Genomic DNA, 27,595 nt, shown 5'->3' on the forward strand with positions numbered 1-27,595 from the left:
GAGGTCGTGTACATTTTACATGAAACCCCAGCTGATCACATGGCTGCAGTATTTTAGACAAGGTGAAGTTGACAAATCATGTTCAAGGCCAGCCCTACATAGTGCACATTGCAACAGTCTAATTGGGAGGTTACCAGAGCATGAGTCCAGTGACCAGGTAATATACCCTGACTGGCTCTCAGGTGGCATTCTTGAGGCAAAGAAGCAGCATGGCCAATAAGAAATAATAATTTAATAATAAATTTAAAAAATACAACCAGGCATTATGGGAGTTGTAGTCCAGGAGCACCTGCAAGGTTAGCCAGCCCTTTAGTAAGATGCCTAACTCATGCTCTAGAAGAACACTGGCATTACTCATGTGTTTGTTTGGACCTGAACTCGGTCAAAGAAGGAGAAGCAATATATATTAATTTGGGGTTTATTTTTTCCATCCCAATTAAGTAAATGATGCTATAATACAAAATATACATGTCATCTATGACTTCTAGGGCTGGAGGTTACTTGTGTCACCATTACTACTCTATATGATGATGCAAGAAACAGTTTGGTCACACTTGCACAGAGTTCAGCAGGACACACTTCACCTTATTCAATGCATTCCTGCCCCTAACCTTGGATCTTGAAGCACAGGGGAAATTGAATTTTTATGTAAAATGCCCATATTTCAGTGGGAGCTTTTCTGTCTTGAAACATGGTTGTAGATCTGAGACATGATTTAATGTCATGAGACCAAATCTAGTCTCAACAAGCACAATCTTCCAGGTGGCTATTTTCCCAACTGCAATTCTCTACAATAAGGTGAAATACAGTTACTAAAGTAGTAAAAAAAGAATTTGAAAGCTCCAGGATTCTCATCTTCTCTCATTAAAAATATCATTTCACAAGAATGCTGTTCACTGTATTATATTATGACTATCATTTCATTTTCCTGGTATGTATTAAGAAACACTATGACTTAACAAACAAAACAAGCATTCCTATATAAAGCAAATCCAAGGCACTTGGTGGGGGAAGGATTCAGTCAAGCTATTTTTAGAAAATATTTAACAAAGTACTACTCAATGCTAAAATTAGATATATACCAGCTTTTGCATTTGCAATTTGACCAATTAATCAATATTTTCTTCATAATATCACAGCTTCGAATGGGTGCTGATCTAGATCTACTGCTAGATAGTTTCTTTTCTCTTTAAACTTTCTTCAGCTGGGTAGCTTAGTTACAGCATGGTGCTGATACTGCCAAGGTTGCAGGTTCGATTCCCATAAGGGACAGCTGTATATTCCTGCATTGGAGGGGGTTGGAGTAGATGATCCGCAGGGTCCCTTCCAACTCTACAATTCTGATTGTATTATCAGCTTTTAATTCTGATCTGAACATATGAAAGAAAAGGCGGTATAATCAAATGTGCCAACAAGCCCCAAAGCAGTCCCATTTCCTACCACCCACCATTTATTTAGTACCGATAGTATATTACAAACCCACGATTAAACTGCAAATCTTGCTCTATGAGAACATTTTCAGTGATTTCTGCATTTTATAACACAGCTTTACAGCAGAGGTTTTCAACCTTTTTGAGTCCACAACTCCCTTGACCAGCTATCTTTTTTCTGCAGCACCCCTGTGGTGCTCAGGAGCCCAGTTATATCACCCCTTGCCTGCAGAGCTAACAGCCTCTTACCCTTTTTTGAACACCCTCCCTCAGCCTCCTTTCCTCTCCTCTCTCCTCAGGAGTCCTCTGGGCAGCCGCTGCAGCCACCCCTGGTCTCTGAGCTGCCCCCCCAAAGAGGTGTCTGCTCCTGCTACCCCACAGGGGCTTGGGCAGAGGATGCCCCCGGCTTTAGTGGCCCAACAGAGACTGGCCAAAGGTGAAGATAAGCACAGTATCTTATCTTGGTGGCAGCAGGGCTGCTGCAACAAACAGCTGTGCAAGCCTTTGGGAGGCAGAGATGCGAGAGGGCATTAGAGGAGGGGGGGAGAAGAAAAATTGCCCATGACATCCCTGACCATCATTCAATGCACCCCAGGGTGCCGCACCACACTGGTTGAAAACCACTGGCTTACGGCAAAGAACGAGTACTAGTTAATGAAAACAATTCATTTCGAAACAGAATAGAAAGGATTTTTTTAAAAGAAAAAACCCTTATCACTTACATATTTAACATCACTCATAGAAAAAGTATGAATCAAGATCAAGAGTAAGAATCTAAAATAGTTCACCATATTTTGAAATTAGAATAGAAAGGTCGCCTTTTACTGGCCACCAATTTCACTGCAACATGGACAAAGGGCTTTGTAGAAAGTGGACAAGAAGATCCCCACTTGCAGAATAGGCTTTTGTTTAAACTCTGAATAAGACTTCATTGTGATGCTAAACATATGTTGCATTGTTGTGCCTGAAAAGCCGCTAAAAGGATATTCCTGCCAAAAACTGAAAGATCCGGCAACCAACAGGCTCATCCATTAGAAATACAGATTTTGTCTACAGTGGTGCCCTGCAAGACGAAATTAATTCGTTCCGCAAGTTTTGTCGTCTAGCGAATTTTTCGTCTTGCGAATCATGAAATCCCATAGGAATGCATTGAAAATCAATTAATGCGTTCCTATGGTAAAAAAAAGTCCAAACAAAGCCAAATTTGGTACAACAACAGTTTATTAACTGCTCTTTAAAGTCACACATACTGTAAAGAGCAGTTCAAAAATTGAAGGGAAAATAAATTAACTTTATAAACAAAACATGTCTTTGTTTTTAGACAAAGGAAACAAAGTCGCGAGACGTTTTCGTCTTGCGAAACAAGCCCATAGGGAAATTCGTCTTGCGAGGCAAATCGAAAATGGAAAAACCTTTCGTCTAGCGAGTTTTTTGTCTTGCGAGGCATTCGTCTTGCGAGGTACCACTGTATCTCAAACAATCTTCTCAGCTGATGCCAGTCTTGTTACCTTCCCATAGTGTAGAGTGCCTCAAAGCAGGAGACAAGACTTCTCACAATCAAATACTCACTAAATTCACTTTATTCTTTGTCAGCTGAATTTGATCTGATAAACCTCAGACAAAATGATGGACACCGTCAAGGTGGTCTGTTTGTATAAAAACTAGTTTTCCAAAATGAATGTCCTAAACAGGAACATCAAGCTGTTTTGCTCCCATACATTTGGGTTTGCAGTAGTATCTTCTATCTCTACCTCTCCTTTGTAGCCTTGCCAATTCCATACTTTGCTTCCAATCCAGCTGCTAAACTAATAGCAGAGTAGGTATAGTTGAGTTAGATGTAAAGGTGGGGGAGGTTCTGCAGCTGAGAAAAATTCTTTGCCTGAACTGATGTGAGATATCAAGGCAAAGTGGCTGCTCCTGGCTCTCTCTCCCCTCAAAGGCTCCGGCTTCTCCTCCCCTTTCACTCTCTCTCTAAAAAGATTTCAAGGCACTGCTATCCCAAGAATAGCTGTTGAGCTCTTCAGAGAGCAAGTGAGTGCTCACTTCCCTGTCCAAAGCCCCCCACATCTCCATTGTTAATGCAAGACTCGCTGCTGCTGTGATCGGGAAGGAAGAAAGCAAGGAAGGGTGGTGGCAATAACAGGGTAAGAGGGGTCATGAGGGGAGTCTGTCTAAGTGTCAGAAGCGCACGGAGGAAAGGCCACAGAGCTCCCTTCAGCAAATTGGAGAGGGTCCGGCTGCATAAATTCGCATTTTGCGTTGGACCCATCTTCCCCTAACTGACCCTGTCATACCTCAGAACCTCAGCAGGGGGCTGAGAGTGACAAACGCCCAGTGCCTAGCAGGCTTCCTCAACCTTGGCCCTCCATATGTTTTTGGCCTACAACTCCCATGATCCCTAGCTAGCAGGGAATTGTAGTTTCAAAACATCTGGGGGGCCGAGGTTGAGGAAGCCTGGCCTATGCCAAGGCTTACCTACACCTGAATTCAATCAAGTGATGGATATTTTAATCCCACAGCATGCTGAGAAGAAAATCCCCCAGAGGGAAAGGAATAAAACACCTCTTGGATGCCTTTCCTTTTCCTTCCACGCAGCTGAAGTAAACCAGCGGGGATAGTGCCCTCTTTCCTGCCAGCTCAAACTTATGGAACCGGCCAGCTCAGCAGCTGTGAAGAGCCCACCCAGCCCTTTGGGAGAGGGAGAGGGGGAGAGAGAGACTTTTGCTGCTGCTCTGCTTGGCGAATCAGGTGTTTTGCGGGGCAGAGTGGTGCCCAGCAAACATTATGTATCTGAGCTCATGAGTGAAGACCAACAGCATTAACTAAGCTGCTGTGATGGCAAGGGCTGTTCATAAACATTCTAAAGCTCAAATCTGATGGAATGTTGGTCATGCGCTTTCCAGGAGAGGTGAAAATGCCTGAGATTAGAACCTTATACAGACTTTCAGGGCAGTAGCCCTGCAAAGGAGGCTGTGAACTGGGAAGGAATCTGAGGTAAGGAGGTGAAGGAGTAGGGATCCCAGAAGAAGAGGTAACTGAAGACAAACAGGAACTCAATGAAGCTTTTTAAAAAAAGCAGAGGCAATAGAGAAGTTGATGAAGGTGGAAGATAGGAGCTGATTTGAACTATGTTTGGCAATAATAATAATAATAATAATAATAATAATAATTTATTATTTACACCCCGCCCATCTGGCTGGGTTTCCCCAGCCACTTTGGGGGGCTTCCAAAAGAATATTAAAATACTGTGATACATCAAACATTAAAAGCTTCCCTAAACAGGGCTGCCTTCAGATGTCTTCTAAAAGTCTGGTAGTTGTTGTTCTCTTTGACATCTGGTGGGAGGGCGTTCCACAGGGAGGGCGCCACTACCAAGAAGGCCCTCTGCCTGGTTCCCTGTAACTTGGCTTCTCGCAGTGAGGGAACCGCCAGAAGGCCCTCGGTGCTGGACCTCAGTGTCCGGGTAGAACGATGGGGGTGGAGACGCTCCTTCAGGTATACTGGACCGAGGCCATTTAGGGCTTTAAAGGTCAGCACCAACACTTTGAATTGTGCTCAGAAACGTACTGGGAGCCAATGTAGGTCTTTCAAGACCGGTGTTATATGGTCTCGGCGGCCACTCCCAGTCACCAGTCTGGCTGCTGCATTCTGGATTAGTTGTAGTTTCCGGGTCACCTTCAAAGGTAGCCCCACGTAGAGCGCATTGCAGTAGTCCAAGCGGGAGATAACCAGAGCATGCACCACTCTGGCGAGGCAGTCCGCAGACAGATAGGGTCTCAGCCTACGTACCAGATGGAGCTGGTACACAGCTGCCCTGGACACGGATTTAACCTGTGCCTCCATGGACAGCTGTGAGTCCAAAATGACTCCCAGGCTGCGCACCTGGTCCTTCAGGGGCACAGTTACCCCATTCAGGACCAGGGAATCCTCCACACCTGCCCACCTCCTGTTCCCCAGAAAGAGTACTTCTGTCTGTCAGGATTCAATCTCAATCTGTTTGCCACCATCCATCCTCCAACCGCCTCCAGACACTCACACAGGAACGTCACCGCCTTCACTGGTTCTGATTTGAAAGAGAGGTAGAGCTGGGTATCATCCGCATACTGATGAACACCCAGCCCAAACCCCCTGATGATCTCTCCCAGCGGCTGCATGTAGATGTTGAAAAGCATGGGGGAGAGGACAGAACCCTGAGGCACCCCACAAGTGAGGGCCCAGGGGTCTGAACACTCATCCCCCACCACCACTTTCTGAACACGGCCCAGGAGGAAGGAGCGGAACCAATGTATGACAGTACCCCCAGCTCCCAGCCCCTCAAGACGGTCCAGAAGGATGTTATGGTCGATGGTATCAAACGCCGCTGAGAGATCCAGCAGAACTAGGAAACAGCTCTCACCTTTGTCCCTAGCCCGCCGGAGATCATCAATCAGTGCGACCAAGGCAGTTTCAGTCCCGTGATGAGGCCTGAATCCCGACTGGAAGGGATCCAAATGGTCCGCTTCTTCCAGGCATGCCTGGAGTTGTTCAGCAACCACTCGCTCAATCACCTTGCCCAAGAATGGAAGATTTGAGACTGGGCGATAGTTGGCCATCGTGGCAGCATCTAAAGATGGTTTTTTAAGAAGCGGTTTAATAACCGCCTCTTTCAGCGGGTCTGGGAAGGCTCCCTCACGGAGGGAAGCATTCACCACCCCACGAAGCCCATCGCCCAGCCCTTCCCGGCTAGCTTTTATAAACCAGGATGGGCAAGGATCAAGGAGACAGGTGGTCGGTTTCACTCGTTCAAGCAGCCTGTCCACATCCTCGGAGGTAACAGATTGGAATTGATCCCACGCAATTTGACTAGACAGGACTCTAGCACTCTCCCGCCCCGGCCCTGCTCCCATGGTGGTGTCTACCTCTTCCCGAATCTGAGCGACTTTATCTGCAAAAAACTTTGCAAAATCATTGCAGGAGATCATGTGGCCCGTACTGGGCCCCGATGTAGCAGGTGGTTCCGCTAAATTGCGGACCACCTGAAAAAGTCTCCTGCTGCTGTTTTCTGCAGATGCAATAGAGGCGGTGAAGAAAGTCTTCTTCGCCGTCGCTACCGCCACTTGGTAGGCTCGACATTGAGCTCTAACCTGTGTCCGGTCAGCTTCAGAATGGGTCATCCGCCACCGGCGCTCTAGCCGTCTCAACGATTGTTTCATTGCCCTCAGATCCATGGAAAACCACGGGGCTGTCCGGGCTCCATGCAATCGGAGAGGGCGCTTCGGAGCCAAACAGTCAATAGCTCTGGTTAACTCCACATTCCAGCGGGCCACCAGGGAATCAGCTGAAAGGCCATCAACATGGGATAAAGCATCCCCTACCACTCTCTGGAAACCATTTAGATCCATTAAGTGGCGGGGGCGGACCATCCAAATCAGTCCCACCTCCCTGCAGAGGGGAAGGGTCGCGGAGAAGTCAAGTTGCACCAGGAAGTGGTCTGACCATGGCACTTCTTTTGTTTTGCTTTTACTTAGTGTCAGAACACCAACATCCATGGAGGTAAACACCGGGTCCAAGGCATGTCTGCGACTATGGGTTGGGCCAAACTTATTCAGGGACAGCCCCATGGAGGCCATGCTTTCCACGAAGTCCCAAGCGGCCCCTTGTAAGGTCGTGCTGGCATGGATATTAAAATCCCCTAGGACAACCAAACTAGGTGTCTCCAGGAGAACATCTGCCACGACCTGAAGCAGCTCGGGCAGGGAATCCTTGGTGCAGCGGGGAGGTCGGTACACCAAAAGGAATCCTGTACTGCCCCTATTGCCCAGCTTCCAGAACATGCACTCAGAGAACTGGGTCTTCCCAATAGGACGCCTGGTGCAAACTAATGACTTCCTAAAAATCACTGCAACCCCCCCTCCCCGCCCACAAGGCCTGGGTTGCTGTGCGTAAGAGAAACCTGGTGGACAAGCAGCGGCAAGAACAGGCCCATCTGCTTCATTCAACCAAGTCTCTGTTACACATGCCAGGTCAAATCCTCCATCCATGATCAAGTCATGGATGGCAGTGGTCTTTTGAATCATTGACCTGGCATTGCACAGCAGCACCTTCAGGTTATGTGGGTATCCCTTGCTGATTCTAGTATCCGTCCGGTCAGGACCAGACCCGGAGGCAGGGATAGTCCTCAGACAACGACTAAACCTGCCTCCTCTGTAATGACATGGTCTGGTCTTAGCGTAACTCCTCCTCCTACCCGTGATCACTGAGATCGGTTGTCCCAGCGCATCCCCCTCTGTTGATAATTATCCTTATCAACTTGGGCTACTGATTTTCCATAATATGATCTCAAGATATGTACTACCCATTCCTTTCACTTGAACCCAGAAGTTCTTGGCACACTGCCTGAACAGATAGCTTTTTAACCAAAGTTGGCAGGAGCCAGAGCAATGGCCCCAGCATACACTAGCACCAATTTGTCCTCCCTAATGAAGAGACTAGGCTGGTCCTTTTTTAAGACAACAAAGGGGTCATGGAAAGGGACAGAGAGCAGAACACAACAAAGGAAAGCTTTATTGCTGGCAGAAGTCCTTCCAGGATTCTCTAATGCTATCCTCAAGACACGGACAATCACTAGAACTGCTAAGCCACACATTTAATTTCAGAGACTGACAGCCAGTGAAACATATCCAATAAATTAAAATACTAAGGAAAATTGCTTCTACAAAACCTACAAAATATGTGCAGGTCTTGCCCACCCTCTATCTTGTATGATACTAATAGTTATTGCTTAAGAAACACATCTGATATAACATTCCAAGGCAACATACCTATGGCAATTTATAGCTGTGATGTCACTCTTCAGTTACATGCATTCCCTAACACTTTGGTATCCCAGACCAAGGATATATGTGTAATATCACTTCCCATGTGGTGTTGTTGCTGTTGTTGTTTGTACCCCACCATAAGTTAGCCCTTAGGCATCTGTCATCCCCACACTTGCAGTCAAAGAGATTTATGGTTTTTATCATATATTTACACAGTAGCACAACAGCGAATGCCTACATGAGTATGGGAACAGCTTTCACGCGGTTTGCTTTCATAAAAAATCAAGTGTCGCACCATTTTAGGATATTTGTGCTGTACTGATTATTTTCACGGTACACGATAAACGGAAATACTTACTAATATCATCTTCGTGATACATGACTGAATGAAAAGGCAGGGCTCTGTCCTTAATATATCTTTCTGCTGGTTCAATATAGAAGGTCCCAGTGTGAGTCTTAATGAATCCTTCAAATCTTCCATCAACAACAGATCCATGGCTAAAGCTTCCCTGCTCACCTTTGGGGGAGAAATAAAAGATTAAAGAAAATAGTGCACTGGCAGTTTTCATACTCAGGCATCAACCACCAATAATTAAGCTTCTTAAACTATGCTTGCAAACAGCTGATACCCTCCCCTGCCAGCCGCCTTCTCCTTTAACCACCATTAACATGCTTTGCTCAAGGCAGGAAAGTTGCAGAGCTATCCCAGTTGCTTCAAAAATATTGTATTAAATACCATGTGACCCTTATATGAATGCATAACCAGCTTATTATAAAACCTCTACCATGAGGTTTTGTCACAGATTTAACCTCTGAAAAGAATAGTTCGGTTGGCCAATCTTGCTGAAATTGTTTACCACTTTTCAGCAGGTGGCAAACAGTCAAAAAAGTAGTACACCATTCTGCACATAACTGTACAATTCCAGTTTATCATTAGTTTTAATAAATAGTGAAAATATCATTAGCAGGGTCAGTTCTTTAATGTTTAAATTCCCACTCTCTTAACAAGCCTTTTCCTTAAAGTCACAGAAAAATGAAAAGGGTGTCTTTTTGATAGATGTTGACTAAACTTATTCCAAAAGTTTAAAAAACAACACATGTCCCAATTATCCACAAAAAGACTCGTAACATTAACTTTGTGAACATTATTTGTCAATACACAAATAATGAGTTTTAGCAAACAAGATGTCCTGCAATATTTCTGACACCATCAAGCCACTTACTGATTTGCTGACTTTTTGTGCTATGAAGGAATAGTAACCTTTCTAATAATTTCCAAAAGGTTAAGTCATGTTAGTCTGCTATAGCTAAACAACAAATTGTGGGACACCTTAAGAACTGACAAATTTACTATGATATAAGCTTTCATGGACTACAGTCCACTTCTTCAGATGCCTTCAAGTGTTACAGGAAAATAAACACATAGCTGGTAGTGGTGGTAGAACTGTAAACAGTGCAATCAGAAAGAAATTAAATGCAGGAAAGTACAGAAGGTGATAGCTACATTAACAATGGCCAATAAACTCTTTTTATTTTATTATTTTATTTTATTATTATTTTTGGTAAAAGCAAACATCCTAGCATTGGTAGGTCAATTGATACATGTAGTGTGATCCTAATTTATATATATATATATATATATAAAACCTTTGCCCTGATTCCATCTATGCATGATAACAATTGATCACTTAATCCTCCCTAGGTGTATCTCCATAAAGATCATTTCCCCTTCAACATCTAGGGTTGAAAAACACATGCAAAGTATCTGCATGTGTGTGAGTGCAGCATGTGCTATATGCATTTATTTGTGTGGCTTTATTCGTTTCAAAGGCATAACAGGGATCCATGCTGGATTTTAACACAAGCAACAAAGGTACTTCATATAAATTCATACAAATAAATTATTTAATTCAGGTTTGAGGAATATTTGGCCCTTCTTTTGTTGCTGAACGACAACTCCCATCAAGCATGGCCAATAGCCAGGGATAATGGCAGCTGTAGTTCAGAAACCTTTGGCCATCTAAATATTGCTGAAGTGGCTTTAATCTGAAAGATGACTTACACCTCTGACTTACACCTTTTCTCCACTGGTGCAAAGGTCTCATGCAGAAGTTGGGAATATTTTTGAGCCCAAGGCCCACCTTCCTTCAGAGCCAATCTTCTGAAGGTCGTCTTCCAGTAGTGGGTGCAGTCAAAACAGTGAGGGGGTGCTACATGCAGGCAGGATGCACACATAGTGCACCTTCAGTTAAAGGCAGTAGGCCAGATGTGAGGCTCGCCTGAGGTAAGTAGCTTTAGCTTACGCGATTTGAAAAAACCAATGGAAAGAGAGCACTTCAGCTTAAATCCACATTACTTGCAACTTTTAGAGGCAGTTTTTAGGTGGACTTTCCAAAAATATTTCAATTATTGAGACCTGATCTATTGTTCACTATTACACTTAAAACAGATTTATCACTAACTTAAGACAACAACAAACTTTTTAAATACAAAATGATTGAACTTACCATAAATGTGCCCAGTATATATGTGGGAGGTATCGTAATCAAGTACTTTATCTGATATCTCTAGCTTGAAGTCATCACTAAAGAGAGACATATCTCTCTTCATTCGAAGGTTAAATTGTCTGTAAAGGGAAGACAACAGAACTTAAATGTAAACAAAGGAACATACAAAGCTGACTTCTACAGAGTCAGACAACTGGGTCCATCCAGCTCAATACTGACTACACTGGGCAGCAGGGGTTCTCCAAAGTTGCAGATGGCATTCTCTTCTAAGCCCTATCTGAAGATGCCAGGTGTTGAATCTGGGACCTTCTGCATACAAACAAGGTACTCAACTACTAAGCTACAGGCCATATTCAATTACAAAAATACCTCAAGAACACGAGCTGTTAAGAGTGTGAGTGAGAATGAACATCCTGAATCTTGTTAAATACTTTCCTTCTTTGATATTCATAGGCCATCAATGTAGCCCAATTATCCCAAAATACCATCTGGTACTGCAGCCATGCATTCCCAGTTTCCTTTATTATAATCTTTAGGTTTCCTATTTCAACCACTTATAGGAAAACATCTGCCCCCTGCCTAGAAGTACACATTAAGAATACTGCTCTGATTAAAGCTGCAAGAGACAGTACCACATGGCAAAATCTTATAAGCAGGGGACAAAATACTGGGGGTGGGGAGTCAGGTCTATGCAGGACAATTTGCAGCGAGCTTTTTCTCACTCCAAAACCCAGAAATCTTGGAGAAATCCATAAATTTTTATTAGTCAGTTAGAGCGGGGCAATTTCTCTTTGCTCTTTCATTTCCGGCAAGAAGCCAAGTATAGGATAAAGCTCTTTTGCAGTAATCCGGTCTATTAACTAGCTGGGCCTACATCTACTTCTGCTCGTTAGTAATTCTAACTAAAAAAACCTAAGCTAACAGAAAAGCAGGCCCAGAGCATAAAACGGAGAGGAAATTCACAGTTGGAACCACGCAAGAGAGTAAAGGCTTTCCCAAAATGAATTTCGCTTTTCATTTAATATTGATGTCAAGTTGTCCAGTCTACCTGTCACAGGAAAAGCGCCTTGTGGATCAAGTTTGTTCTGTAGGTCAGATGTCCCCTATCCCTGGATTACTACTATGGGAATAAACTACCGATTTCAAAACACTATAAATATACAACTTTTAAGAGCTAGATGGAGACACAACCGGTTTCTACACAAACAATTATCCACTAAAATTACATTCACTTGAATTTTGTAAGATAAACTTCTGAAAGTTAGTTTTGGTAAATGCAAGTAGAACAGAGCTAGTGGTGTGCAAAGCAAGAGTAAAGGAAAAGAGAACAAACGTGTTATTTTTTTCAGCTATTTTTTAAAAAAACAATGTAGCTGCATTGGCTAATAAATGTATGCAGCAAGGAGCAATTTATCCTTCATTCCTTCAGCACCTCAGCCTTGAACATTAACAGATGAAAAACCAGCTATGTATATACAAAGGAGATTTCATTGTGCCCCAGACTGTAAACTAGATTAGTCAAAGTCTGTCCAGTTTCTGAAGTCTTGAAGCCAACAGGTTGCCGAAAAAAGTTGCAAAGTGCTAAGTGCCTTTACACATTGAATGAAAAACTTGAAGGAATTCAGCAGCCAAGAACCATAACTATAAGTACAATGCAATGTTAATACAGTGGTGCCCCGCAAGACGAATGCCTCGCAATTCGAAAAACTCGCTAGACGAAAGAGTTTTCCGTTTTTTGAGTCGTTCCACAAGACGAATTTCCCTATGGGATTGCTTCGCAAGACGAAACGTCTTGCGAGTTCTTGCGAGTTTGTTTCCTTTTTCTTAAAGCCGCTAAGCCGTTAATAGGCGCTAAGCCGCTAATAGCCGTGCTTCACAAGACGAAAAAAACCGCAAGACGAAGAGACTCGCGGAACAGATTAATTTCGTCTTGCGAGGCACCACTGTATTAAGTTAATTCTTTACCATTCCTTTATATTTGATGAAATTTAAGGAATATAAAGTAATAAGCTTGATCTGATACTTACCTTCCATGAGCATGGAAATCTAAGCGTAAAAATTGGTCTTCATGTGATACTGCTCTTTTGGCACGCTGGTGTTTTTGGTGTAATGAATCCACATCATATGACAGGCCTTCATAATGTCTTATGTGTTTATTTAGAGGATTTCCGTATTGACCTGTGAACAAAACAGTGGATTGATAAATCAGTCAGTCCAGTCACATTTCAGAAATAAGGGAAAGGCTCTTTCCCCAAACTATTTCTATTTTCATTCTCCTTTAATTTTCTAAACCTTTTGCTTAGAAAAGTAAATTGAGATTGTTAATACAAACTCAACGTCAAATGGTAGCAATATTCTTGCATGTACCAGTTGTAACTCCAAAGCATGTTGAAATACATTTAAGATGTTGCTTATAACTTATATTTTTGATTCCAAACACTATTACTTCAGATTAAGAAATATCAAATATTTTCAATAGACAGTCAGGATAACTTGCCCTTTTCAGAACTATAAAAATACACTCTAGGAAGTACCTACCAAGCCAATCACCAAAAGAAAGAGAAAAAGAAACAGGGACACTAACTTCCCTTTCTGAAGAAACCTTTAGACTGAAACACATTGGGCTACCTCTTTACCCTAGCCTGAGACTGTACTATTTCAAATGTTTTTAATTCTGAATTTTGAATTGCTTTAACCTTCCCTGGATCTGCTAGTGAAGAACTAGGAAATTTATTATTAAACTGATAAATATTAGCATTTTGAGTTGTGCTCTGTTTTGGGCAGAACAAAGCCAACAGACTTTCTTTGGAGAGTGAGCAGGCTTTAGAAGTGGACGCAGAAGACAAAGGTACAGATGCTCACCCATACTTGGAAGCTAAAAGGAGAGTCACGGACAAATCTCCTTCCATCAGCCAAACCTCTTAGGGGTTAGACACTTCCACTTTAATGAAATTATATTTCTAAGTGGGGAGGGGCAACAGCTCAGTGACCCAGAAGACATGCTTTGCATGTAGAAATCACTAAATTAAATTCCTAGTCTTGGGGCTGAGCAATATATCGCCCAAAACCGGTTTAAAGTCCATAATGTGATATTGCTTTCATAATTTTTGTCCTGGCAATGTATCATGAATCATGGTTTGTGCTATTGAAAAATCACAATGTGGGGAAAACCTTGAAGCCAGCCAATGCCTCTACACAGCTCCATTCTTATTTCAGACATTGTGATATATCAGTATATTGTGATGATTAGCTAGTGATATATCACACTTTTGAAAACCAGGTATCAACCAGCATTACCCGGCATATCCATTAAAAAAAAAAATCAGTATCAAGTGATGGGAAATATGTTTGCTTCAGAATCTGGAAGGCCACTACCACAGGTACAGATAAATTATAATCTGGCCTGAAAACAGCTTTCCAAGATTATTTTTTTCCTAAAAATATTGAGAACTAGATTATGCTTATACAGTACTGTACTTCTCAGTTTGAATAGACTACTGTATCTACGAAAAGAGTTAACCCGCTAATTAAAAACAACTGCTCAATAAAACTGAAAAAAATGAAAAATCTAACCAGGGTTAGATGACAGAAGAAAATGGAGCCAATATAGTAAGAAGGATTATGACAAAAAACAAGAGACCGTTAAAGAGTGAAAAGAACTAAGGACATTTTTCATGGGAGAATTGAGCTTAAGGAGAACACCAATTGTGAAATGAGTAGGCATCATATGGAATTGAAACAAAGTTCAAATTCAAGTGTGTATTTCCATCCGACAAGTTTTGAACCAAACACAGGGAGTTTTATAAAAGAAACAAAACTTGACCAAGTATATGTGCAGCCATGTAACAAAGGGCTGTAGATCAGTAGTTGAGCATCTGTTTTGCATACACAAGGTTTCAGGTTCAATCCTCAGCCCCTCCAGGTCCCCAGCTTGAAATCCTAGAAGTCCTGAGCCAGAGGGACCAAAGGCAGCTTCCTATGTTCATATATTGGTGGTCAAGGTGCTAGAACACTATTTTTCTCCTGCCCAAATGAAGCCAACCCCATTGGACATCATCCAGAAGCAGCCATTCCATTATGCAGCATCCGAGGGAGAGATGATAAGTACAGCCAATTTATCAGCTTATCTGAGAGACCAGCAATGTTTGGCACCTCTTCTCCTTGAACTGCTTCCAATCCAACTGATGGTAGTAAGAACTTCATGACTAAGAACAAATGCCCAAGTTTGCATTTCCCCCGCCTGTCTCCCAAGCCCTTTTCTTTTTGGGTTTTGTCTTTTAATTTGCAAACCTGACTTACTGATTTTTGCAAACTGCTCTGGGAGCCTTTTCGGTTGTTAACAGTCTCTGCTTTGGTGGCAGTTGTACGCTTCACTGCCCAGCCTCAGCGACCACTTGCTCCCTAACTGGTCTCACAGCACATGGCCCCAAACATGTGCAAATACTAAAAGGAACCTCAGTTCCATTACTTCCAGTCAACAGGGGGGACGATACTAGAACATAAGTCTGACACAAATGAGTAAGAGGGCCAAAGCAAAATACTTACAAGGCGATATTTAGCAAATATAGTGGTACCTCAGTTTTCGAATGTAATCCATTCCGGAAGACCATTTGAGTTCCGAAACGTTCAAAAACCGAGGCGCAAAGAGCGGCCTGCAAATTCAATAGAGATAATGGGGGGGGGGGGACTCAGTGGAAGCCGTTTGATGTCTGAGGCGCGTTTGAAAATGGAAGCATTTACATCTGGGTTTGTGGCGTTTGAAAACCGAAACGTTCGACTTCCAAGATGTTCGAAAACAGAGGTACCACTGTACATTTTTAGTTTTATACAGGGTTTTGTCTTTTTGGTTTTTTTTAAGGAGGCAATTCAGTGGTTAAGACAGCACCAGTTTTTAGGGTGAACAGCATTTCAGACAGCACTTACCAACAATGGCTTTATCATGATACACCATTTTGCTTTGTAGAATTGCAACTCTCCCCCATCCCCTAATCCACCCACCAACAGCAACAGCAAAGTCATCCAAGACCTGGTTTGATAGTGAGCTGCAAGCACTGATATGGAACTGATCTAAATAGTAATAAGTGGACATGGATAATGAGCTTTTTAAAAAGGTTTAGCAACCCCCTTTCCTGGTCTCTTCCTCACTTTCTTCCAATCTAGAAAACTGATCACTTTTGTATCTCTTGGCTCTTAAATACAGACAGAGCTACAAAATCACTCTAGAATTTTTCAAGTTAACCATACCAAACCATTTGTTGAACTAGTGATGCAAAACCTATGGGTGGGGTGGGGGAAATAATATTCCAACTGATAGGAACCGAAGATTAATGGGGCACCGAATAAAATATCACTGACGAGCACTAAAAAGAAAGAACTAATCCTATGTTATTCTTTTCTCTTCTCAACTTTTTTCTCCGAAAATTGTGGTTTTTGTTTCTACATAAAATTTGGGCTGTACATGCTATTTTTGTTATGCCCAAATTATATAACCATCACTTTTGACTACCAAAATGTCAGATTTTAGCTTTTGTTTTATTTTTAACTCCTCCCCCCCCCCCCCCCGTTTACCAGCTCAAGCTGCAGGCAGCTCCATCTAAATCTGGATATTTTTGTAATAGTTTCAATAAAATTAAAGAAAGCATTTTACCCTACCTTTCTGTAATGTGCCAAAGGTGGTCAATAAAATAATATTTATTTATTTATTTATTTATTTATTTATTTATTTATTTTTAGCCTCCCCAGCCACTCTGGGCGACTTCCAACAGGATATTAAAAACACAATAAAACATAAAACATTAAAAACTTCCCTAAACAGGGATGCCTTCAGATGTCTTCTAAAAGTCACATACAGTGGTGCCCCGCAAGACGAAAGCCTCGCAAGACGGAAAACTCGCTAGACGAAAGAGTTTTCCGTTTTGGAGGTGCTTCGCAAAACGAATCACCTATGGGCTTGCTTCGCAAGACGACAATGTCTTGCGAGTTCCTGCTGGGGTTTTTTCCCTCCCCCCCCTTTTTCTAAGCCGCTAAGCCGCTTATCAGCTGATCCGATCAGCAGATAAGCCGCTAAAAGCAGCTAAAAGCCGCTAATAGCGCTAAGCCGCTTATCAGCTGATCCGATCAGCAGATAAGCCGCTAAAAGCCTCTAAACACCTCTAAAAGCCTCTAATAGCGCTAATCCGCTAATCTTTCAATGGGCTTGCTTCGCAAGACGAAAAAAACCGCTAGACGAAGAGAATCACAGAACGGATTCTTTTCGTCTTGTGAGGCACCACTGTAGCTTTTTAACTGTTTGGCATCTGACAAGGGTGTGGTGTGGGTGTGGCTGGAATGTGGTTTGTTTGGTTGTTGTTGTTGTTTTGCTTTTGTTGTTTTAAGGGATGGCATCCAATTTCGTTGCACTTTGTGCAATGTTGCACTTGTGTAATGACAATAAAGAATCTATTCTATTCTATTCTATTCTAAGAGGGCATTCCACAGGGTGCATGCCACTATGGAGAAGTCCCTCCACCTGGTTCTCTGTAACTCCATTTCTCGCAGTGAGGAAACTGTCAGAAGGCCCTTGGAGCTGGACCTCAGCGTCTGGGCTGAACAAGGTGGGTGGAGATGCTCCTTCAGCTATACAGGGCCATGGCCGTAGGGCTTTAAAGCAGTGTTAGAAACTCAGGTACAGTGGTGCCTCGCAAGACGAAATTAATTCGTTCCGCAAGTCTCTTCGTCTTGCGGTTTTTTCGTCTTGCGATGCACGGTTTCCCATAGGAATGCATTGAAAATCAATTAATGCGTTCCTAGGGAAACCGCCTTCAGACCAGGTCCGGGGACAGTCTGTCCCCGGACCTCTTCTGAAGGCTGGGGGGGGGGACAAGGGCTTTTCTTCCCACCCCCAGCATTTTTAAAAACCCCGGGACAGCGGAGGACTTCTCCGCTGTCCGGGCGATCTTAAAATGCTGGCGGGCGGCATTTTAAAATCGCCCCGGACAGCGGAGGACTTCTCCGCTGTCCGGGGCGATTTAAAAGCCCCTGGGAAGGCAGGCAGGGGGGACAAAGACTTTTGCCCCCCGCCAGCCTTCAGAAGAGGTCCTGGACCTCTTCTGAAGGCGGGCGGGGGGCGAAAGTCTTTGCTCCCCCCCGCCTGCCTTCAAAAGGTGTCCCTGCGGCGGCGGGAGGTGTCCCCTGCCCCCCGCCCGGCTTCGGAGCACCGGGAGAAGCGATCTCCCCGCAGCCCCTTGCTTCAGAAGAGGTCCGGGGGAAGCGGGGAAGAAGCGCTTCGCTTCCCCGCTTCCCCCGGACGTCTTTTGCAGCAAGGGGCTGGGGGGAGATAGCGATCTCCCCGCAGCCCCTTGCTTCAAAAGAGAAGACCCGCTGTCCCCGGGGCAAGCTTCGTTTTGCGAAGCAAGCCCATAGGGAAATTCGTCTTGCGAGGCAACTCGAAAACGAAAAAACCTTTCGTTTTGCGAGTTTTTCATCTCGCGAGGCGTTCGTCTTGCGGGGTACCACTGTATATAAACTACGCACCAAATGGCTCCTTAAACCAAGGTTAGAGTCACCAAAACAGAATGTCTAGTTGCCATTTTGGGGCAAGGCAGTCTTATTTTTCAAATGATGAACTGACTGTGATTGATTTAAACATCTGGCTAGTTCTGATAACAACCTTGAGCTAGGTTAAAAACTTTGAGAATTTAACAATATCCTGTCAAGATATCCTCATATATACTGGCCTATTCCTACCTCTTTTTTTTTAACAGACCATTCATAATGTAATAATACTCTTCACACCTGTGAGGAGGGCAGACGAGTAGGGTAAGCAAAGACAAGCTACAACAGTTACCGGTAACTATAACGTTGTTCACTGTTCCTGCTCAAGCTGACAAAAAAGCATTAGGAATCTTTAAATTCATTTTTATTGTACAGATAAAAGGTAACTGATAGAATTCTACAGGATGTGGTATTAGTGTGTAAAAACAGTCAAAATCAAATATCCCCAGAGGGTGGACATGTCAGGGGCATAGCGTGGGGGGCCGGGGGTCGTGGCCCTGGGCACACAATTTTGAGGGGGCATGAACCAGGTGCCCCCATGCAGGGTTCCCTATTGCGCCCTGCTTGCTGTCTGAGGTCTTTGGGCCCCAGAACCTGGCCTAGCCTCACTGTCACGTCCCTGGCCCCCTCGCTGAATGGCAACCCAGCCAGCAGTGGCCTGCTCCTTGCTCAGACGGTGAGCAGGCACAGATGGAGGGAGGGAGGCAAAGGACAACCCTTGCGTAGCCCAGCCCAGTGCTCCTCTTGACAGGCATTGGGGAGATTTTCCCACCAAGGCCCGTGTTGGCTGGCCAGGCTCCCCTCTGCATGGGTGGGCAGTGCAACAGAGGCCCCCTTGGCTCTGGTGGCAAGGGCTGAGCTGGCATGGCGGGTTCCGTTCACACTCTGCATCTGCCTGGTGGTGTCCGCTAGGCTGGTGCAGGAGGTTTCATTTGCCCTCCACACCTAGCCCCAACCCAGCCTGCACACTCCCACCCCGGGCACCAGCAAACAATGCTATGCCACTGGTCCAGGCACAGCGTTTGAAATTACTCTATCGCCAGTTTTGCTACTCAGGAGCACCATCCAGTGGCCAAGTTGAGATTTCCAGTCTGGAAATCTTGCGGGTGGAAATCTTGCAACAGATATCTTGCGGGTGGGGGGATTGAAGGGGAACCTTTTCATTGTTGTAGGAAAGTAAGCAAACAGGAAAAGTTTTTTCACACACTTGAATTAATTGTTTATCTCCTGCAGGGGCGGGGGCAGGGTGGAGTAGAAAGCACATTGTAGTTTGCAACCAAACACAAGCAGGTTAAATGGTTTTTTTCCTGTGCTGCCTGATTATTTAAAATGCTTCTAATGGTAACCTTGCATCTCAAAAGTAAAATGGCTCTAGCAGTAAAGCAGTGCATCTTTTCTTGTTTGCCTTTCATTTCATCTTATAATAATATTTTTGCTGGCTTGCTTAGAAGAATAATGGTTTACACCCTTTATTTGGATTCTACTGCATCGTTTTTTCCAGGAATGCAGGTTGAGCACTGGGGTGGGGAAAGCACACTGGAAATTATGACAAAAAGGAGGGTTTGGGGGGGGTTCCTTCCTGTGTATCCCATTTTGAACTTTGATATTGTGTATCTGATGGTGTATTTGGTGTGGAGGGAGGTGTGTAAGTCGAACAAACATTCTTGAGGTGTGTAAGTCGAATAAACATTATTATCTCTTGAAATAGATAAGAAACACATTCAGGTCTAGTTCTTTGATTCCAGTCTTGCCCATTTGTGACAGTGAGTGATATTTAATGGATGTGGGTTTTCTGCTTTGTGAACCCAAGTCTGCAGCATTCCTAACCTTTCCTGGAGATGAGTTAGCAAAGTCTGCTAATGACACAAAGTTGTTTGGAGTAGCTTTTAACTAAAAGAGGCTGTTAGGCACTCCAAAAGGATCTCTCCAAACTGGATGAATGAGCATTAACATGATAAATCTGATCCAGTGTTAATAAGTGCAAAGTGATACACGCTGGGGGGGGGGGGAATCCTAGCATTACATATATGCTAGTGAGGTCTGAGTTGGTGGTGACTGACCAAGAACTTAGGGTCATAGTGGATACCTCAATTAAGAAGTTGACCCAGGTTGTGGCAGCAGTAAAATGGGGAAATATATTTTAGGGATCATTAGGGAAAGGATTGGAAACAAACTGGAAATATCATAATAGGTAAAAAAAAAAAAGGACCCCTGGATGGTTAAGTCCAGTCATAGGTGACTATGGAGTTGCGGCACTCATCTTGCTTTCAGGCTGAGGTAGATGGCATTTGTCCACAGACAGATTTCCTGGTCATGTGGTCAGCATGACTAAACAGCTTCTGGCGCAACAGAACACCACGACAGAAACCAGAGCGCACGGAAACGCCATTTACCTTCCTGCCGCTGGGAAAGAGCAATGGGAGATCACCCTGTCGCAGATTTGAACCGCCAACCTTCTGATCAGCAAGCCCAGCACCACCTGCCTCCTGATATCATAATGGCCTTATACAAGTCTGTGATGCAGCTGCACTTGGAATACTGTGTGCAATTCTCGTCACCATGTCTCTTAAAGAATAACATAATGCTGGATTTAAAAAAACAAACTGGTGGAGTATCATCCTACTTTTTAAAATATTTGCATGAGTATTCCTGTACCATTTACAGGGAAGTGCTTTCCTTTTCAGAAATAAAAACATTAGAACTTTGAAAATCACGTTATGTGGGCATGACTGTACAGAATGAGACACGGTCCCTCACTGGCAGAAGCTGTGACTTTGCAAAGTGAAAGAAAAAGCTTCTTCCTATTGAGAAGCAGTGTGGTATATGACTGTATGACTAGACACACTAAATCCCCATGAAGTTCACTGGGTGTTACTGTTGTATACACGCCTAATTTTAAGCCCCACTGTGCTCTCTGTATGACCTGCTTTGCTATGGCTGGTTAGAACCCTCCCAATACCACAAATTGCAAAATAAACCAAATAAATTCTCTATGGAAAAATAAACAAAGTGCCACTACATGGGGGGCAAGTAGCCATTCGGTTTTGCACTCATAACCCAGGTTTCAGGGAGCCATGTGGCAAATACCTTTTCTATCCCAGTTTCTAAGAGTCCTAATTAGATGGCTATGGGAATCCAACAACAAGGACAAGAGTGCACTCTTCCACTCATGTTCCCCAGCAACCAGTATCAGAGGAATAAATGAGCAGCATTATAATAATTATATTTTATTAAAATTCAAAACAAAAATTTCACATATACAAAGCATTAAAAAATTCTTTAGTTTTTTCAACTTCCCCTCCCATTTTCCACAGTGTTTTAAATTTCTTCCCCTTGCTGCAACTTACCTTTTTCCCCTTACATCATAACCATCATACAACAATCTCTAATTCCTTCTGTTGCTCATAGTTCAAATCCTGCTCACGAATTCATCATACTATAATATTTCTTTAAATGTTTTGAAAAAGACTTCCATTCTTCCACAAAAATCTGACTTTTCATTAAGCAGCTCCAAAATAGCTTATTCTTTATATACCAGGTTCCACAAAAAGTTGTTAAATAGGGATTTTCAGAAAGAACAAGTTTAAAAGCTTCATATAAACTGGCAATATTTTGGGGTACAGAATAATATTTTTGCAAGTATTTTTTAGACAGCCCTGTAAGTCCAACAAGCAAGTAAATACAAAACCTGTTTTAATTCAGAAACAATTAAGGTAAGAAAACTGTCATAAACTTCATAACTTTGGACAACAGTAAGTTGCATATGATAGGAAACAAAAATAAAGAATACTGTGGAGCTGGAATTTTCCAAGATATCAAAATGGTGCCTGGGAAGTCCACCATACAAGCAAACGCTTGCCTCTCCTTTTAACATAAAGGAGAATAGCCAAAGAAAACCAGACTAACCAAAATGAACAGGAACATTTACATGCCTTGTAAATACTAGCCTCAAGTACATAAGTACTCCTAGATTCATGTAATCTGCAAGAGCATCTACTGTACACATTTCACTTTCATCAACATACCGTGTTAATAAACACTAGAACTTAGGACCAGGAGCACACCTTACCTGCCAGCCTGCAACTACTGTATCAGCAATTATTCCAGATGTCTGTGGTTGAAAGAATATGCAAACTGTTGGATCATTTTGCAGACTGCTTGGATAAAAGTTAATGGGTTTCCATTCTCAGCTCAAACTTAGGAAATGCTCCAAAGAATGACCTTATCTTGAAAGTTTTAGTTTCCAGGCATTAAACTAGCCACAAAGTCAAACAACCTTCTCTTATAGCAGTAAACACAAAGCTTGACACTACAATCAGTCAATACAGATATATGAAATAGGGGCCGTGTTGAGATTATAATCTATTGTTTCAGTGACTGGAATCAAGGGGCAGCAAACCTCAGGCTTATGCTGCCTCTTCTTTTCACCTTATTTAGTACTAATTTATGTGCAAGAGGAAGAGAATTAATGCTTCTGCTTTCACTTTGGAACAATTACAGTGCCATGTTACATTTAAACGTGGGAGAGCTCAGTTTGTTCAAATTAAAGTTAGTTAAACCAAGATGCACTGGTCCATGGGGTCACAAAGAGTCGGACACGACTAAACGACAACAAAACCAAGATCTGAAACCAGTTTGATAATAATGTTTTTTATATAGCCCTTTCACATCACTATGAATACTTGAAAGCACCATACAAAATGCACTTCACATGCATTATCTAGTTGTAATACTTATAACAACCCTATAAAGTAACTGAGCATTATTATCACACATATTGCAGATACAGAAGCTGTGTCTGAAAGAGCAGCTTGCCAAAGGCCGCATAGCAAATTTATGGCAGAGGTGAAATCTGAACTGAGGTGTTTTGATCCGGTGTTTGTTTAAACTAACTTTGTTTAATCCTCAGCTTCCCAATTCAGATGAAATATGAAACTGTAGTTTCATAATATGTAGTTCTGAAATATTCTGAAACTGTAGTTTCAGAATATGAAACTGTAGTTAGTTCCAGCATAAAAACAAAAGCTGCCACTCTTTCTCAGGCATAGAGGAAAAAGAGAGAGGACAGTGTCATGGACAGTTTCAGGTCATCTGAGTCAAAGTTTCGGTGAATATGATGTCAAATATGATGCTGGAATACATCAGGTTCCATGTAAAATGCTGAAATAGTTGTAAATATCTCCTGACTTAATGAATCGCTCTCTAGTTAACTGACAAGAATTGAGTTTTTAAATTACTTTGAATTTTATAAGTTCTGAGCTTTGACTAGGTCTGACAAATTCCAACTCTCATCTACTTAAACAACATGGGTAATAGTAAAAAATGATGGAAATTGGAGTTCAACAACTGAAGGACTGCAGGTTCCCAATCCTGAACTAGGTTCTGGGTTTTTTGCACTATATGAAGCCACTTTTATGCCTATTTTTTAAAGTATACTGGAGACTGCAAAGGCTAAGAAGATGCTAAAATGCACATGCAGAAATGCAATCATGGACTTTCTCTTAGAAAGACAGTAGGTTGAAGTTTACTATATATTATCCAAAAAAAGCAACATGCCATTAACCCTACCAATCATCTCAACAGCATAGGTTATATGGTCTCACAACTAGATTCAGACTTTGAGGAGACCAACTAAAAGTATGTTGATAGACAAAGTTTCTTTTCAGTACAGTATACTTAAGATTGCAAATCCTCCATCACTTAAAAACACTGAATCCAATTCAGAATTTATGAAGCAAGGACTGAAACCTTTAATGTGGTGTTATTATTTAAGTGCAGAAGAACAGAAGGTTGATAACTGAGTAAGTCTGAAGTGTGCTATCAATCATTTGCAACCACTGGTCTGCACATACTCATATGTGAACATCCCAAGTCAGTGGTTCTCAAACTTTTTCCTCTGGGCTACACTTTCAAAATAAAAATTTGTTTGCGACACACCAAATTTTTAATTGATAAGAAATACATTGGGGCGGGGGGGGGGGAGAAACAACAACTAGCAGTGCTTCATTTATAATACAGAACACAACTACTTTATAATATGATCACGGGACATCCAGAAAGTATAAATCACTGCAGAGTATAAAACAATCATTCCCACACACTTGATGCTCTTGCTCTCATTTTGAAAAGATATGTCCCTATTCTGCAAATAAAAAAAGATTTTTTTTGATACTATACGACACTTAAATGTTTCTCCAATTGTCTTTGAATCTTCCCACCACTTGCCATCCTTTCCCACTACACTAGTGTGGCATGCCACACCCTTTGAGAACCACTGCCCTAAGTAGAAAAAAAAACTATTTAACTCACAAAAGCTTCTGCATGAACTTAGTGAAATGTAAAAGTGGTTTACTTTTAAATAGAGCCTTTCCAAGAGTCAGGATCTTAACTGAAACCATACTACACAGGTGATGTTGAAATGTTAGTTAATCTTGTTAATCCACGCCCTACTGCACTTCCTGATAAGAATTGCTCATAACCAAGTTCTATGACATCATCAGGACCACACCTTGTGCCCTTCCAAAGAAGACATGTTTTGCCACTTTTAAGTGGGGGGAAACAGTGGTGCCTCATTTATGACATACCTTTGGTGAATTAGAGCCCACTTCACAGCTCTCATCAACAAAAGTTTGCACCACAATAAATGTATTTTAAAAGACTTGTTTTTTGTTTTTTTCCTAGCAGAGCAGCATGTCTGGAATTGGTAACCAACTGAGGAATTTGTCACCATTCAGACAAAATTATTCTGATTCCAACCTGCCAATTCTGATTCCAACCTGCCAAAGAGCAAGTAAAACCAAAACACCCTTCAATGGCAGGATACTATAAGATAAATGTGTTTATTCTGCCTTCCATAATATCAAAATTTTAGAGTAGCTGCCACTACAGCACAGAGCAAAAAAAGTCCCCATGTATCTTTAAGACTAATAAAGTGGTTCCCAATTGGTGGTCTGCTCAACCCACCCACATAACTAAAACTATCATCAAAATTTTCAAAAGTAGTGGGTTCATGACTTGGCCTTTGAAAAACCACAGTAGTTAGCTAATTGGGAACCACTGGACTAATAGATTAGGCTGCAATCCTAATCTTGTTTAGCTGGTCATATAACCTATTGAATATAATAGGATTTACTGCTGAGTATTCATTGTTAGGACTGCACTGTATGTCTATGAAAACTTGCATCACAATATGAGGCCCCCTTCATTATGTACAGTTACACAAAGGATAATGACAGAATAAATGTGCTAAGAGCTTTGTGACACTTTAGGGATGTTATGTATAAAGACAAAGCCACAATCCCAAGCCGCTTCTTGAGCACTCACAGTAAGTTGCAATGATGGGGTGAGGACTTCTAATTTTGACCCACAAGAATTGCTTTCTGATTTAAGTAAGCAAAATTATTCAGCTTACTCAAAATATGGATAGTGAACCACAGACAGAATGATAGCAAAAGATAAAATAGAAGAAGCAGATCTGCCATAAATTACAACATTTTAACAAATCTCAACAATATTGCACTTCCTCTTTTCAGAAATACCTCACCCTGCTTTAGAAACTCATTTAATGTATCATTCCTTCCAGGTATCAGATACAATACACAACTTACAGAAGGCCTACTCTCCTCCTGAAAGTCTTCTAGCTCTTTTGACTTGATGCCCAACTGGATCAGACTCACAGTGGTGAGAAAGAGGGATGGCACAACAGGAAGTAAAAAAAACTCACTGGAAACTACCCCATACTAGGTGTGAGTGCAGAGGGCATATTTACATGTATCTAACTGCCTTGTTCCCCTTTTTCACACAACCCCCCCTCCATTCATTTGAGGCAGCAGGAAGGAGAGGAGAGGAAATCTCAGAGGGGAAAGTCAGATGGGGGGGAGGGTAGAGAAAAGGCAGGAAAGACATGAAGGCATGTATAGACTACAATATTTTTCTAATGTTTTACAGTTATTGGGGGGGAGTGTGCTACCCCAAAGCAATTACTGTATGCACATAAGACTAAGTGGAGGAGAAACAGTCTCCTCCAAGTGTCACTGTAAAAGAGCCTTACTTGCAAACTGCTTTTAGGGAGTGTGTTTTTTCAATCAAGTGGTATATAAATTTTATCAGAACAGTAATAAATAAATAAATCAGCCTGCAAGCTCCATCTTGGAGTCTCTAAGCTGACCTCATGGCTGCAAGCTTTGCACTTTTCCCCATTAATGTATTTTTATTATTTTGCCTCGTTTCACCTGGGCTTTGTCTAATAAAGAGTTCTAGAGAACTCAAACGACAGCTACACAGTAGGGACATTTTTGGCTGCTTCTAGTAAAAGGGTTACCCAACCGTGGTTTTTTGTTTGTTGGTTTTCCCCTTAATGGGTCAAACGGCCACCTTTGCATATGTGTTTGTGTGTCTGTATAGTTATACTTTTCATAATTACAGTTTCTTCTTTTACGTAGAGCCCGGAGCTGTCCTTTTAAACAGAAAAGCAGGAGAGGGGTCGAAATAAATAGTGTGGCGGCAGCAGAAAGGAGTGAAAGGAAGAGACAAGAGAGTGTGGAGGAGACTCCCCGCCACCCTCCCTTTTCAAAATGGGCCCAATCCAACAATTAAAACACACCGAAAAAGAACTGAAGCCGCTATCGGGGCAGGAAAAGGAAAGAGCGGCGGGGGACCCAGAACCGGAGTGGAGCGGGAGCCGTGAGGGAAGCTGCCCCCGGGGGCAGGAAGGAACCTCGGCTGCTTAAGTGGCTGCTTCCCGGGGCGAGGGAAGGAGGGAGAGGGAAAAGGAAGGAAGAAGCGGGGGAACCACTCGCCCTCCTCCGACGCGGCCTCGCCTCGCCTCACCTCCGGCTCCGGCCGCCCAGGAGCAAAGCACGACGAGCACCCTCAGCAGCACCATCTTCTCCGCAAGGCCCCGCCGCCGCCTGCCAGCCAGCCAGCCAGGCGGCCGCCTCTCCTCCTCTTCCTCCTACCCACAAAGCATCCGCCCCGGCCGGAGGAGGGGGAGGAGGAGGAGCCGAGCGGCGCCGCCGCCGCCGCTGCTGCTGGGGCTGTTCTCCTTCCCCTTCTCCGCCTCCCGTCGGCCTCGCCTCAGGCGCCCACCGAAAGTGCCTCGGAACGAGCTCCCTCGGTCGCCTCAGAGTCCAGTCAGCGCCCGGCGCGCGCACCCGCGCACTCCCCCCCCCCTCCTCCCTCAGTCCTTCTTTCTTCCCCCTCCCGGCCGCCGCCGCCGCCGCCGCTGCTACCCTCTTTCTTCCTCTCCGTGCGCGCGCACGCCCGGCCGCCTCCGCTCAGCCACTCAGGGGCGACGGAGGTGAGCGGCGCCGAGCACGCAAGCGCTGGG

At 43.1% G+C, this 27,595-nt stretch overlaps 1 protein-coding gene across 1 annotated transcript in view; it reads right to left on the reverse strand.

The window, feature by feature from the left end:
* Positions 1-27,595, reverse strand: part of ADAM10 (ADAM metallopeptidase domain 10) — a 53,644-nt gene extending 26,049 nt beyond the window's left edge. Inside the window, exons 1-4 of the mRNA XM_083475711.1 lie at positions 27,097-27,595; positions 12,762-12,912; positions 10,735-10,853; positions 8,586-8,744 (exon numbers count right to left, since the gene is read on the reverse strand). Coding sequence (XP_083331837.1) covers positions 8,586-8,744; positions 10,735-10,853; positions 12,762-12,912; positions 27,097-27,151 — 484 coding nt within the window. The 5' untranslated portion in view covers positions 27,152-27,595. The remainder of the gene's footprint in view (positions 1-8,585; positions 8,745-10,734; positions 10,854-12,761; positions 12,913-27,096) is intronic.

This window comes from Podarcis liolepis, assembly GCF_965112155.1.
Source record: "Podarcis liolepis genome assembly, chromosome: 14".
NCBI classification, from domain to species: domain Eukaryota; kingdom Metazoa; phylum Chordata; class Lepidosauria; order Squamata; family Lacertidae; genus Podarcis; species Podarcis liolepis.